This window comes from Eubalaena glacialis, chromosome 1 (genome assembly GCF_028564815.1).
Source record: "Eubalaena glacialis isolate mEubGla1 chromosome 1, mEubGla1.1.hap2.+ XY, whole genome shotgun sequence".
Lineage (NCBI taxonomy): Eukaryota > Metazoa > Chordata > Mammalia > Artiodactyla > Balaenidae > Eubalaena > Eubalaena glacialis.
The window spans coordinates 19,468,183-19,482,235 of record NC_083716.1 but is presented as its reverse complement, the minus strand read 5'-3'; the positions used below and the strand labels follow the sequence as shown (position 1 = coordinate 19,482,235).

The 14,053-nt window shown below is 47.7% G+C and overlaps 1 protein-coding gene across 1 annotated transcript in view; it reads left to right on the top strand.

Moving 5' to 3' along the window:
• Positions 1-14,053, top strand: part of RBM20 (RNA binding motif protein 20) — a 203,174-nt gene that overhangs the window by 162,832 nt on the left and 26,289 nt on the right. The window contains exons 7-9 of the mRNA XM_061193420.1: positions 460-591; positions 9,090-9,169; positions 12,021-12,669. Of these exons, the coding sequence (XP_061049403.1) occupies positions 460-591; positions 9,090-9,169; positions 12,021-12,669 (861 nt within the window). The remainder of the gene's footprint in view (positions 1-459; positions 592-9,089; positions 9,170-12,020; positions 12,670-14,053) is intronic.

Genomic DNA, 14,053 nt, shown 5'->3' with positions numbered 1-14,053 from the left:
TAATTAAGAATAATGTTTGGTAACCATGGGGATCAGGAGAGGGGCCATCTTATAATGAGCTCTTTTGCTGAAGTTAATAAATGTCTCTTTGAACAGATGGGATCAAAGAAAGCTCTTCCTTGTACTGAATTTTTTCCTTTTTATTGAGGTATAAAACACATACTCTAAAATGCACTAGTCTTAAGTGTACTCCATTAATTTTTTACACGTGCACATCTATGTATTTGCTATGCGGGTCAAGATATAGAACATTTCCAGAACTCCAGAAGGTTTCCTCATTTCCCTTCCCAGTCAATATCCCACCCCCAAGCCCGAGGGAAGCTCAGCTCTAACTTTTACCACCATCAGTTTGTTTTGCCTAATTCTTGAACTTCATATACATGGAGTCATACCTTGAACAGAATTTTCTTTAAGACCATTCAAGTCAAGTCCAATGTCTGTCCTTCCTTTCTTTCTTAGGCCTTTTTAGAGATGGCTTACACAGAGGCTGCCCAGGCCATGGTCCAGTATTACCAAGAAAAATCTGCGATGATCAATGGTGAGAAGTTGCTCATTCGGATGTCCAAGAGATACAAGGAATTGCAGCTGAAGGTAAAGCATTCCCTCCTTCATTCAGTCATTCAACAAGCAACAGCTAAGTGTCTCCTCCTTGTCAGCCACTGGCCTAAGTGCTGGTGGGAAGGAGAGCACAGGAAAAGATCCAAAAATTACCCACTGCCTTTGAGGATATCACATGGAAAGGCAAACCCATTATAACATGGCAAGAAAAGTGCTCATTGAGGTAAGTACAAGATGCAAAGGGGTGCTTGGGGCAAGATGACTACCTACCTGGGACCCAAGGAGGATTTTAAGAGAAGTTTTGAAAGATGAAGAAAGAAGGGAAAGATGGTTGCTTTTCAGAGGTGAGAGTTCCAAGCATAAACCCCTGAATGAAACCCAGACAGGTCTTCAGTAACTTTTTCTTCATCTGTCGCCCCTTTGATCTTTTATTCTCTCCTCCATCCTCTCTATGTTTATTGTCTTAAGCCCCATAGAAAGCCTTCTAAGCAGCACATGACTGAGTTGGCCATTGTCCGAACTCAGGATTGAATTGAGGTAATTCCGAACAGGGCTTTTGTTTTTGTTTCAGCTTGCTCTACCATTCTCTTCTTTTTTTCTTTCTTTTTTGTTTTATCGTGAAGTATAACATACAGACAGAAAAGTGACTAATTTTGTATTGCACAGTTGAAAAAGTAATAATGGGTGAACTCCCATAAATCCCACAAAACCACCACCAAAGTCAAGAAATAGGACACGGACAGCACCAAGAAGACTTTGTAAGTCCCTTCTTGTGCTCAACCCCTCCCTCTCCGCTCTCCTGACCCTGAGATAACCATTTCCTTGCTTTTCCTTATTATTCTACCCCCTCTCTATGCCTTTTTTAACATTATAGTTTAGTTTTACCTATTTTTGAACTTTATGTGAATGGAATCATACTGTGTTCTTTCATTCGACGTTATGCCATCTATGTTGGGTGCGTCTTTATTTTCATTGTTATATAAATTTCCATTGTATGACTATAAATTTGTTTAGCCATTCCACTGTTGATGGACATTTGGGTTCCAGTTTTAGGGTATTAGAGACACTGCTACTATGAACATTTTCAAACATGTCATCCCAGTACCCATGTACATGTGCGTATAACCAGGGAAATGTACATAACTAGAAGTAGAATTGCTGGATCACAAGGCATGCTTACCCTCAACTGTACTAGATGATAGCATTCCTACTAGTAGTGTCTGAGAGTTTTCAATAGCTCACCTTCTTGCTAACACTTAGTCTTGTCCAACTTTTTAATTTTTGCCTCTCTGGGGAGAGTGTAATGGTTTATTATGATTTTATTTTTTATTTTCTATATTAATTGAGGTTGAGCAGTTTTTCATGTGTTTGTTGGTTATTCCATCTAGGTCTTCTCCAGTGGGAAATTTCTTTTTAAGCCATTTGCCCATGCTTTTCTTTTTGATTGTATCTTCATATTGGTTTGCAGGAGTTCTCTTGGCTGGAGCCATTAGTCCGTTTGGATTTATTGTATTTAATGCCATATTTGTGGTTAAATCTAACTTCTTATTTTGTGCTTTCTACTGTCCTATTTAATGGGATTTTCCAGTTGACTTCAGCTCATTCCATATTTAATTAGGGTCCATTTTGTTCAAAGCTCACAGCCCTTAATCTGCCTTCAAGGTTCAAGTCAGAAGACAAAGGCTCAGTGGTTGTTTCTGGGTAGGACTAGCATTCTGACAAGTCTACATATGTAGATAGGTAATATGTCAACCAGTTGTCAAAGTCCTGATTCTGCTTTGCTTGCATTATTGCTTCTGAAGTTCCTTTGCCAACAGTTCTGCTTCAGGCAGAACCTGGCACTTTTTTTCCAACTCACGAAAGCCTGTTGCTTTTCTCAGACAAGTCAACGATCCCACCCCATTCTGTACCCAAAGTTCTTGTTCTCCTGGATTCTGCCCTGGGGGCTTAGAATTGAATTACTGCAGTGAATTCCCAGGGGAGCTTTGGTCTCCAAATGAGATGTTGTCATAAGGTTCTAATTAGGATTAACTGCAGTACTCTGCTTCTTAAAGTACCAAGGCGTTTGTAGTCCCTTATCAAGAGAGGTTCTTTGGGGTGGTGCAAAAACTGGGGGTTAAAGAGGTCAGATGGTCAAAGTTTGCATTCAGCAAATGTTCAGTGAGTGCTCACTGTGGGTGGGAACTGGGCCAGGCCCCACGGATTTGGAGGTAGCAAGTCTGGGGAGGCAGAACACATAAACATAGAACCATCAACAGCCATGTGACCTACACTAGATTGCAGAGTGGTAGCGCCAGCCTAGCCTCTACGCCTTCCCTCTTTGATGACCTTGGGCAAATTGCTTAACCTCTGTGAACCTCAGTTTCCAGATCAGTAGGACTATACCTTGTGTTCTTTGATTTTAAGCATTTTTTTTTTCATACATGGTCTCTTTGAGGCTCACAATCACCCTCCCCTGTGGGGTGTGTAGGGTGGATAATAACAGTAATTAAAATAGTACAACAATAATAACAAGAATATGTACCTTTAATTGAGTCCTGGGTCAAGTAATGTGCCAAGCACTTTAATACATTATCTACTGCGATCCTGGCGTCAGTCCTGTCAGACAGGTATTATTATCTCAGTTTTACAGATGAGGAAACTGAGCCTCATAGAAGTTCAGTAACTTGCCCAAGATCATAGTTACTGGAAGAGCCATGATTAAAACCTAGGACTGTTTTGGTTTTGCACTGTATTTGCATCTCTGTATTGTGTTTTTATAATCTCTATTGTCCATGTGAAAAACAGAGAAATCAGGTAATTTGCTTACAGTCATCCAGTCAGTAAGCATCAGAGATGGTATTCTAATAGAGCTTATCAAACTTCAATGTGCATACAAATCACTTATGGATCTCGTTAACATTTCGGATTCAGTAGGTCTGAGGCGGGGTGGTGATTCTGCGTTTCTCACAAGCTCCCAGGAGATGCTGAAGCTTCTGGTCCTCAGAGCACACTTTGAGCGGCTAGAAAACACTGTTCCTGACCTTTAGTAAGGATTTTCTGCTTCCCAAGCAGTCACACTGCCTCTATGTGAGGGCATCTCAAGGCATGTTTCCACTGCATAGAAATATGTGCATTGTGGTCCCTATGTTGACCTGAATCAGCTAGAACTTTAGCATAATGGCTAAAGTAAAAAAAGGAATTTTTTCACTCATGTAACTGAAAAGACCAAGGAGTAGCCCTGGCTGCAGGCATGGCTGGATTCAGGGCCCAAATGCTATCATTAGGACTTGGTTTCTCTCCACTCTGCTTTCTGTTCGCTTGGCTTTGTCATTGGGGTCTCCCTGCGATGGCCCCTGACAGCCCCCGGCTCTCTCCTCTAGGTGGCGTGATGGCTTCAGTGATTCCAGCAGCTTTGGCTCCTCAGCCTCCCATTTCCTCCACCAAGAGAAAGCCAGAGTTTTTCCTAGTAGCTCCCACAGAAGTCCCAAGAGTCATTCCAATCAGGCTAGCTTTGGACATGTGCTCTTCCCTGAGCCAGTCTCTGGGGCCGTGCTGTGACTGGCCAGCCCTGTGTCACCTGCTACGTCCTGGGAGCAGGCTGCAGAAGAGAGGATGGTTCCTGGGGAGGCAGACAGCAAAGCACTGTATGCACATGTGTCACTGTATCCACATGTGTCTCTGGGCCAAAGGGCTATCACATGGGGTCCCGCCAGGGCTTGCAGAGGTGGGGGAAATTTTGATGGGTCTCTGTCCTGTAACTTTACCTTTTGCTCACCAGGCAAAGTGGAGGGAGAAGAAGGAGAGATTTTAAGGCATTTTCTCCTCTCCTCTCTTGAATATTTCCTCATGCCAATAATCTTGTCTCACTCTTTGTGGCAGAGATTTTATTCGTCAGGGCGTTTGGGGCAGAAACTTTCACATAATAGGTGTCCAACAAATGTGTGAAATGAATGAGAAAGAAAATCTGAAGGAACAATAAAAAGTGAGTGTTTTCCTGCCTGCAGACCTGCGTGACAAGATTGGTTATTCTATAGAGACTTCCCCAGAGTCACAGTGTCTTACCGGCAGAAGGGAACTTGGAATAGTTTAAACCTGGGTGTTCCAGTCACTCCATCAGAGAACTGTCAGGGGAGTTTGCAAGTCCTCTTGCCCAGATGTTCTCATTTAGTGGATTGGGGTGGGACTGAAGCTCCCAGGTGGTTTGGGGACAGCGGGCCTGGTTTCAGAGCCACTGGTAAATTGCCAGCCTCCTAGCCACAGAGATGGTCCCTGGCCCTGGGAAGCAGTCTTGTGAGTGGTCCATGATGCTCTTGGTTAGGAAGAATAAATCAGCAAATGATGATTGAGGGTCTTTTCCATGTAAGATGTGGTGCCGAGAGCTACAGTGAATATGAGAATGGTCCTCACTTGGGGAAAGTTTGCTGTCTCACTTGTGATTATTTTCCCAATCACAGAACAGCCTCCTGGGGCCACTGTCAGCCCAGCGCCCCCTGAAGTTCCTTCTGTTCAGGTCGCACGGCCCCGGTGAGGCAGGGAATGGGGTTATTGATCACAGCCGTTAGTGGCACAGAGCCCCGCATGGAATGAGCGCTCCATGATGACTGGCTGGAGAGATGGAGGGATGGGCTGACGAGAAAGATCATGACAATCTGCAAATACTATACGCTGGGGCTGGCGGAGTTAAACTGGGGAGATAAACAATTCTTGTGATTTCAACCTGAGTGCATACGTACGGAGCTCCTAGAAGTTCAGTGGCAAAAGGCAGTGTGACTTGCTTGTGTAAAGAAGGGAGAGATTCCTGAGTAGGGCCTTGAAGGATGAGGCAACTTAACGAAACAGAGAGGGGGTTTCTGGGCAGCAGTCGGGTGAGAAGAGATGTAGAGCCTGGAAAGCACACTCATGTCAGAAACAGTCAGGGCTGCTGGGACAGGATCTGGCTCTGACAAGTTCAGGGCTCATCTGGAAGGTTTCAGCATCTTCCTGGGACTCTGGAGACATGTAAAACAGCCACGGAGGGGTCCGAAGGCACGAAGCTCTCTTGCAGCTTCTTTTATGCTGGCCCAGCATCTGCCTCCCTCTGGGGGCACACTTCCCTGGGACTGTATGGGGCTTGGAAGCTCACCCTTGTCCTAAAGTAGCAAGATGTGTTGACCAAGAGCACTGTGGATGGTCCCCTGGGGGCTTGTTGACAGTGGAAATGGATTTACCTGGGGGGGGGTTCAATCTACCATTCTGTCTACTTTTGTGTGTGTTTGAAATGTTCTGCAATAAAAAGGTACCTCCAAACATCATCGCAGACCTACTCTGTTCTCTTCCGTTTCCATTCCCCTGTAGCGATTACTTTATTGTACCTGCCTCCTTTATACCTTTAACCACAGGATAACGAGGCCAGGCCTGAAGAGGAAGATTGAGAGGATTTTCTTAGAGTGAAAAGTTGACTCTGTTATTTGAAAGTCTTTGGCCACTTCTGACTCCTTCTCAGATGGCAGCTGGCAGGGTGTTTGGGCCAGAGAGTGCCAACAATTTGGAATTACCACTTAAAAGAGAGAAACTGACCTCTGGTCCTCAGAGGGGGGTCATAGTGCCTGTGACCGCCAGCCCCAGCGTATAGTATTTGCAGATTGTCATGTCCTTTCTCGTCAGCCCATCCCTCTATCTCTCCAGCCAGTCATCGTGGAGCGCTCATTCCATGCGGGGCCCTGTGCCGCTAACGGCTGCGATCAATAACCCCATTCCCTGCCTCACCGGGGCCGTGCGACCTGAACAGAAGGAACTTCAGGGGGCACTGGGCTGACAGTGGCCCCAGGAGGCTGTTCTGTGATTGGGAAAATAAGGGGTAAGGAAATAGTTAAGCCCAGAAGAGGCTCTTCTAGCCCCCATAGAACTCTGGATGCATCTCTTTGACCCCCGGGGGACCACATTGGGCCACTAGAGGATGTTTCCATCTGTGGTGCTTGATTGGCTGCTCTGCCCTCATCAGGGGGCACCCAGAGGGGAAGGGCCCGAGGGGCTGCTGTCTGTGGTGATGGAGGTGCAGAAGGCACCATGAGCTCCTAGAACACCTCTGGCTCTGACATTGGCCTGACCTGCCCGTCCCTGCAGGTCTCAACCCCACCACCCATGCTACCCCTGGGTAACCGGCAAAACCTCAGCTGCTCCCTGACCAGGCCCCCTGCTCTCACCCCAGACTCTCCTGGATCTGGACCGGAAGGAACAATCACGAGGATTTGAGATGCCAGAGAGCAGAAGAAAAGTGTTGGGGACGTTGGGGACTCCTTTTTGCCACAGAAAGTCCCTGATCCAACCCCCTCAGGGAATTTGTGTGTCCTGAAAAGTTGCCATGGTATATTGTACCCGGTTTGGGGGCACATTCTTTAGCCTTCGCCTATTCCAGCTTGGCAGGGTGAGGACAGATTTGGGACTTGGGATGTGGCCTCCCTGGTGCCAGGAGATCTCATCACATGTCCCTGCACTTGATCCTGATGGCTCCCGCCGGCTTTCCCAAGCTGGCTGGCATGGAGGCAGTGCTGCAGTGGGTCTCCTGGGGACCAGCCATCCCAGGCGGGCCTCTCCCATGATGGTGCAGTAGGCAACTTCCACCTTGTGGCCCAAGGTGGGGAGGCAGGAGGAAAACCCACTCAGTGGAATCACCTCCACGTGAACCTTCTCGTTCTACCCACAGGTGGTGACCAACAACGCTGGCAGGAGGACAGATGGTCTCGGGTGGGGTGGAAGGAAGCATCCTGGGCAGTAGCCTTCTTCTCCGCCCAGGCCCACAGCCCCAGCTCTTTTCTTGCTTGGCCTTCGGTCTCTGGTTCTGGTCCAGTTTAAGCAGCTCAGGTGCTAGTTGACAGGCAGGGCTTGGGTGATCTGGTTACTTGTAGGTGACACTTCCATATGCTTACAGAGGGTCAACCTTTATAGCTACAGTCAGATGAAAGGGACCATTTGCCAAAAGTGTGAGGCTCCTTTCAGGTGGGTATCCTGACCAGTGCTCAGTTCCTGGGCCTTTTCTTGAACGGGGATTGACTGCCTTCTTGACCTCCTCCTTCTTCACGACCACAAGGGTAGCGGTCACTTCCTTCTCTTTGATGTTCTCTCCTCTTGCATTTCGAGTTGACAAGAGATCCCTCCCTGGCTTGAACATTTTACATCCTTTCCCTAAGTCCGAGCTCTGACGTCTCCCCTGAAACCACAGGCAGCTCCTCCTTTATTCTCTCCTGAACTGTTTTCCCAGCCCAAGCTTCAATCTTAACAATAACACAGATAAGCAGCTGCGCGCTCAGAGGACTCACAGAATTCTAGTCCCAGCTAATCACAGATCTCAATTCATATCTCTGGTCCTGGGTTTCACACCTATAAAATGAGATATTTGATGATACCTAACATTTGTATAGCTCTAAGATTTCATGATCCTTTGTTAAGTACATAGGAAAAAAATTGAGGCTAAAAAGAGCAGTTGATTAAGTTTCTTAATAAAATTCTTTGTCAAAAGTTGACATCATAGACTGAGGGTTTTTAGGTCTTTTTTTAACATCAGTATTATTGAGAGATAATTCACGTACCATAAATTCAGCCTGTTCCATACATTTTAATTGAATGGATGAATTTTGTGTAGTCTTTTGGAAAATGCTTCCATCCTTTCTTCTGTGCTCATGAATTTCTTATTTTAATCATTTATTTTTTATTGTTTTGTTAATGTTTGGCCATTCTGGGTTTAGGAAAGGGCTTTGGTTGGGATTTGGGAGCTGGCTTGGTCCTGTCCTGGCACAGTCATTCCGTAGTAACTTCTGGGAAGGGCAGAGCCTTTGGGTGCCTGGCATCCTCAGCTGTGAAACCTGGCTCACAGCCTGCACTGCCCACCTTGCAGATTTACGTGGAGCACCAAATGACCCCTGCAGAGACCCGCACTGAAGTCAGGAGTTGCAGGAAGCATGGGGCATAGAAAGGACCTTGGAGTTAAAATGCCTGTTGTCAAGTCCTGATTTTCTAATGATCTCTGTGACCTTGAATGTGTTCCTTAACACAGCACAACCCCAGGAGTCACCCTAGAACACAATGTGGCTGGTGACTGGAGCTGTGCCAGGCAGAACTCTGCCTCAGTGACCTCTCTGGGTCTCAGTTTCCTCAGGTGTAAAATGTGGAGGCTGCATATTAGTGATCTTCAAGTCTCTTTCCAAGTTATAATGCCTGCCTCCCTCCCGCCCTCTTTCCCTTCCTTCCTTTCACATTTTAGATATTTTCTTTTATTCGGAAGGAGGTGGGAGGTGGGTATTAACAAATGCTGCTTTTTCCCAGCGTGTGGATGGTGAGCCTCAGGCTCCTTCCTTCCCAGCTCAGTGGATGCCACGTGCCCTGGACCACTCAGCCCCACCACCATTCAGCATTATTCTCATACTCCTCATCCTCTGGATTAAACTTTTTCTTCCCCTAAAAAGGCACTTTCCCCCCTTTGGTGGACAGGGCAATGAACCCAAGTCCTAGCTGCTTCCTTCTGGTGTTTGCAAGGCCGTCTCTGGTCTGATGGTGACCCCTCTGACTTTGCCTAGAAACCTGGGAAAACCGTGGCTGCCATCATCCAGGACATCCATTCCCAGAGGGAGAGGGACATGTTCCGGGAAGCAGACAGGTGAGGCCCGGTCTTAGGTCTCAGGGCAGATTCTGGGTCATTGGAACATTCTGCCCTTTCTCTTTCTTAGGGGTATTTCAGTCACTCTGCTCTGCCCTTGCCTCTGCCCTGTCCATCAGCCTCTCTGGGCCCTCTATTTCCACGTGCCTGATGGAACACATCAGTCCAGTCCAGTGCTCAGGTTAAACCTCAGAAAAGTTCAAGATGCTAAGCTTCCCCTCAGCTGCTCCTCCATTGTTGTCAAGGAGTATAGGAGGGGATCTGCTGATATATGGCTCTCAGGGGCAAATGTACACTCTCTTAAAACAGCCTGAAAGTGTGTCTGTGTGTTGTGTGTGTTGTGCCTGTGTGTTTGGTGTGTGTTGTGGTTGTATTGTGTGTGTGGTGTGTTGTATGTGTGTGTGTTGTGTTGTGTGTATGGTGTGTGTTGTGTGGTTGTACTGTGTTGTGTTTTTTGTGTGTGTGGTATGTGTTTGTATTGTGTGTTGTGTGGTTGTATTGTGTTTGTGGTGTGTTGTATGTGTGTGTGGTGTGTTCTGTGTGTGTGTTTGGTGTGTGTTGTGTGGTTGTACTGTGTGTGTTGTGTTTTGTGTGTGTGTGGTATGTGTATTGTGTGTTGTGTGGTTGTATTGTGTGTGGTGTGTTGTATGTGTGTGTGGTGTGTTCTGTGTGTGTGTTTGGTGTGTGTTGTTTGGCTGTATTGTGTGTGGTGTGTTTTGTGTGTGTGTGTGGTGTGTGTTTGGTGTGTTGTGTGGTTGTATTGTGTGTGTGGTGTGTGTGTGTGTGTTATGTGTGTTTGGTGTGTGTTGTGTTGTTGTACTGTGTGTGTTGTGTTTTGTGTGTGTGTGGTATGTGTATTGTGTGGTTGTGTTGTGTGTTGTGTGTTGTGTTGTAGTGTGTCTATGGTGTATGTGGTACATGTGTGGGTGTATGTGTGTGGTGTGAGTGTATGTGTGGTGTGTGTTTGGTGTGTGGTGTGTTGTGTTTGGTGTGTGTGGTATGTGTGTGTGTGTTGTGTGTGTTTGTTGTGTGGTTGCATTTTGTGTTGTATGTGTTTGGTGTGTGTTGTGTTGTGCGTGTGTGGTATGTGTATGTGGTACATGTGTGGGTGTATATGTGTGGTGTGGGTGTGTGTGTGGTGTGTGGTGTGTTTTGTGTGTGTGTGTGGTGTGTGTTTGGTGTGTTGTGTGGTTGTATTGTGTGTGTGGTGTGTGTGGTGTGTGTGTGTGTGTTATGTGTGTTTGGTGTGTGTTGTGTTGTACTGTGTGTGTTGTGTTTTGTGTGTGTGTGGTATGTGTATTGTGTGGTTGTGTTGTGTGTTGTGTGTTGTGTTGTAGTGTGTCTATGGTGTATGTGGTACATGTGTGGGTGTATGTGTGTGGTGTGAGTGTATGTGTGGTGTGTGTTTGGTGTGTGGTGTGTTGTGTTTGGTGTGTGTGGTGTGTGTGTTGTGTGTGTTTGGTGTGTGGTTGCATTTTGTATTGTATGTGTTTGGTGTGTGTTGTGTTGTGCGTGTGTGGTATGTGTATGTGGTACATGTGTGGGTGTATATGTGTGGTGTGGGTGTGTGTGTGGTGTGTGGTGTGGGTGTCTTCTGTTTAGAGCCAGCCCTTGATTTTTCTTGAGCTGAATGTAGGTGTAGAAACATCCATGACCTGACCAGTCATTTACTCTGAACATCGAGTGCAGTCACATTTCCAACTCATTTCTCCCAGCTGAAGTTGTGACCCTGCCAAGCCCAGGCTACAAGTTCACCACTGTCACTGACCTATGGAGACAGTCCCTGCAGAGGCCACTGTGGAAAACAGCAGGAGCGGCACCTGGCCGGCACATTCTGTGGTTCTTACCCAGGGCTGCCGCAGATGGCACTCACCTCGCTGCAGAGGGCCCAGCCCAGGCCGCTTCCCCAATGGAGGTCAAGGCTGGTCCCAGTGAGCCATGTCTCTTGTCCCCTGGTCAGTGAGGACTGTGTGATTTTCCTGTATTTGGGAACCAAATGAAAGTTGCCTGTCCTTTTAGAATGTCAGGTGGATGACTCAGTTGACCTGCTTAATAACAACCTTTGTGTGTGTGTGTGTGTGTGTGTGTGTGTATCTTTGTACGTAGCTGTTCAGGTTTGGGATTTTTGTTCATTTGTTTGTTTTTAATATTATGGTTGTTTGGGTTTTTAAAAGACGTGTGAAGCCACACCGTGACCCTGCAGTTCTGTGGTAGAGTCGGGGGACAAGTGACCAAGAGGTCTTGCTCTGAACGCTATACAGGCTGGGGTCTCTTTCTGGGTTTCTGTTTCTTCGTCTGATACATGAGCAGGTCAGAGCTCTAAGGATTCTTCCAACCCCAAAATGCCTTCCTAGGAAAATGGAGCCCAAGAGGTGGCCTTTATTTCGGTAGAGGCCAGGTGGAGGGGCGGCTTCAGTCTCATAGTCAAGAGGTCGGCTGATTGAACCCCGGGGTTAGGCAGTCTTGCCCACCAGGCTGAACCAGGGCAACCTGGCCCACAGCCACCCCACCCCCAGGAGAGTCTCCTGCTCCCTGAGCGTAGCTCATTTCCAAGAGGAAGAGAGCTGGGGTGAGCCAAAACAGCCCAAGTTTTCATCCCAGTTCCTAGGAGCAGAATGAATAAAGGGGCAGAAAGCCCCCAGGACCGTGCTCAGGGAAAACCCTCCCAGAAGCCTGGAGGGAGGGCGAGCTTGCTCCTGGACCTCTCTGTGCGCTCTGCGCGGTTGTGGTGAAGCGTGTGTGGCCAGGTGGGGTCACGTGCACAGTATGTCTGTTGCAGAGACGGGGTGTATCTGGGGATGGAGGCTGAGGGAGGTGCAGATTCTAAAACGGCCCCTTTGCTCCCTCACAGATACGGCCCAGAAAGGCCGAGATCTCGAAGTCCGGTGAGCCGGTCATTGTCCCCGAGGTCCCACACTCCGAGCTTCACCTCCTGCAGCTCTTCTCACAGCCCCCTGGGCCCCTCTCGGGCCGACTGGGGCAACGGCCGGGACTCGTGGGAGCACTCTCCCTACGCCAGGAGGGAGGAAGAGCGAGGCCCGGTCCCCTGGAGGGAGAACGGGGAGGACAAGAGGGAGAGGACGGACACGTGGGCGCATGACCGCAAACAGTACCCCCGGCAGCTGGACAAGGCCGAGTTAGATGAGCGACTGGAAGGAGGGAGGGGCTACCGAGAAAGGCACCCGAGGTCTGGGTCCCCCAACCCGCTCCACTCCGCGTCGGGATACAAAAGCCGAGAAGACGGCTACTACCGCAAAGAGTCCAAGGGCAAATTGGACAGGTACCTGAAGCAGCAGCAGGATGTCCCTGGGAGGTCCAGGAGGAAAAATGAGGCCAGGCTGCGGGAAGGCAGACACCCCCCCGCTGACGACTCGGGCAGGGAAGACGGGCTGGAACCGAAGGGCACCAAGTCGAAGCAGAGTGAGAAAACCAGAACCAAGAGACTTGATAGAGACCAAGAAGGAGCTGATAGGAAAGAAAGCAGAATGGCAGAGAATGAGGTAATGATGTAATCCCTTCCGCCAGGTAAGGAGAGGCAGGTCCCACGGGAGAATACTATTAATAGAATGGTGATGAACGTTTCAGTGAATGAAACGTTTACTGAATGTTTACTCTGTACCAGGCACTGTGCTAAACACTTTATCTCAATTTAATTCTCACGGCACGCCTATGAGGTAATACTAGTAATAATACTAGCATTGCTATAGATGAGGAAACCGAGGCACAGAGAGTTTAAGTTAGTTGCCCAAGGACACACAGTCAGGAAATGGTGGAGCTGGAATGTGATCTGGCTCCAAATCCCACAGCACCCTGCTACCTTTACTAGAAATTAGGCAGGGACGTGATGCAAAGTCCTTCTATTTTTTCTGTTTGTCTAGAGTGGAACGGCCCTGAGGTATTTGCACCCACAGACTGTGCCGGGGGAGATTAGACCTTTGGTTTGCTCCATCCTCTCTCCTGCCAAAAGCGTCTACCAGTGTTGGGGCTTTGATGAGAGGTGGTAAAGGAGAAGCAGCCACCACCCATTCAGTGATACTGGGCACCCAGGGCTTGATGTATTTCTCTAGACCCAGTCCACAGTGTTTTCCTTCCACTGGAATAAAAATGCTCAGCAGCTGGCTGGCACATTTCATCCAAGTGCTTCATCCAGGGCTCACAGCGTGCTGCACGACTTCAGTTCACACAGTGGGTCACAAGGAGGACTCTGGGTACCAGGTTTATACTCTAGTTTGGCGTGCACTTCCTTCTTGCCAGAGCCGCCTGCACTTAAGTAGGAGTGGGATGGTGGAGGTTGGCGAGGAGGTGGGGGTGGCCTGCATAAAGAATCCAGTTAAAAAATCCTGCATGCATATTTTCTAGTCTGACCCAGGAGCTGTTGACAGTGACTAAGTCCAAATAAGAATCCCAGGTCTCAACTCCATGAACACTGAAGGGCCGTGCTTTGGCCACGACTTTATTCCTACATGCATTGCCGGGGGGTGTGCTAGGCACAGGGGTTCAAAGATGAGTAGGAAGTAGTCATGTTATGGCAGAGATTAAGTTCTAGTGGTGGAAGCCAACCTACGAAAATAATTTACATACAGTGGGGCCCCTGCTGGAGTCGAGTGGACAGTCAGCTCTGCACAGGAGAGAAGGAAAGCTGCACAGAGGAGGTGACATTTGAGCTGGACATCGAAAGTGGGGAAAAAAGCAATTTGGGAAGCAGCAAGGGCAAAAGTGAGAAAGGAAGACTTTTTTAATTGCTGATTTATAATATATTAGTTTCAGGTTTACAATGTAGTGATTTGCTATTTTATAGATTACACTCCATTTAAAGTTATTATAAAATATTGGCTGTATTCCCCGTGCTTTACAATATATCCTTGTTGCTTACTTATATTATAC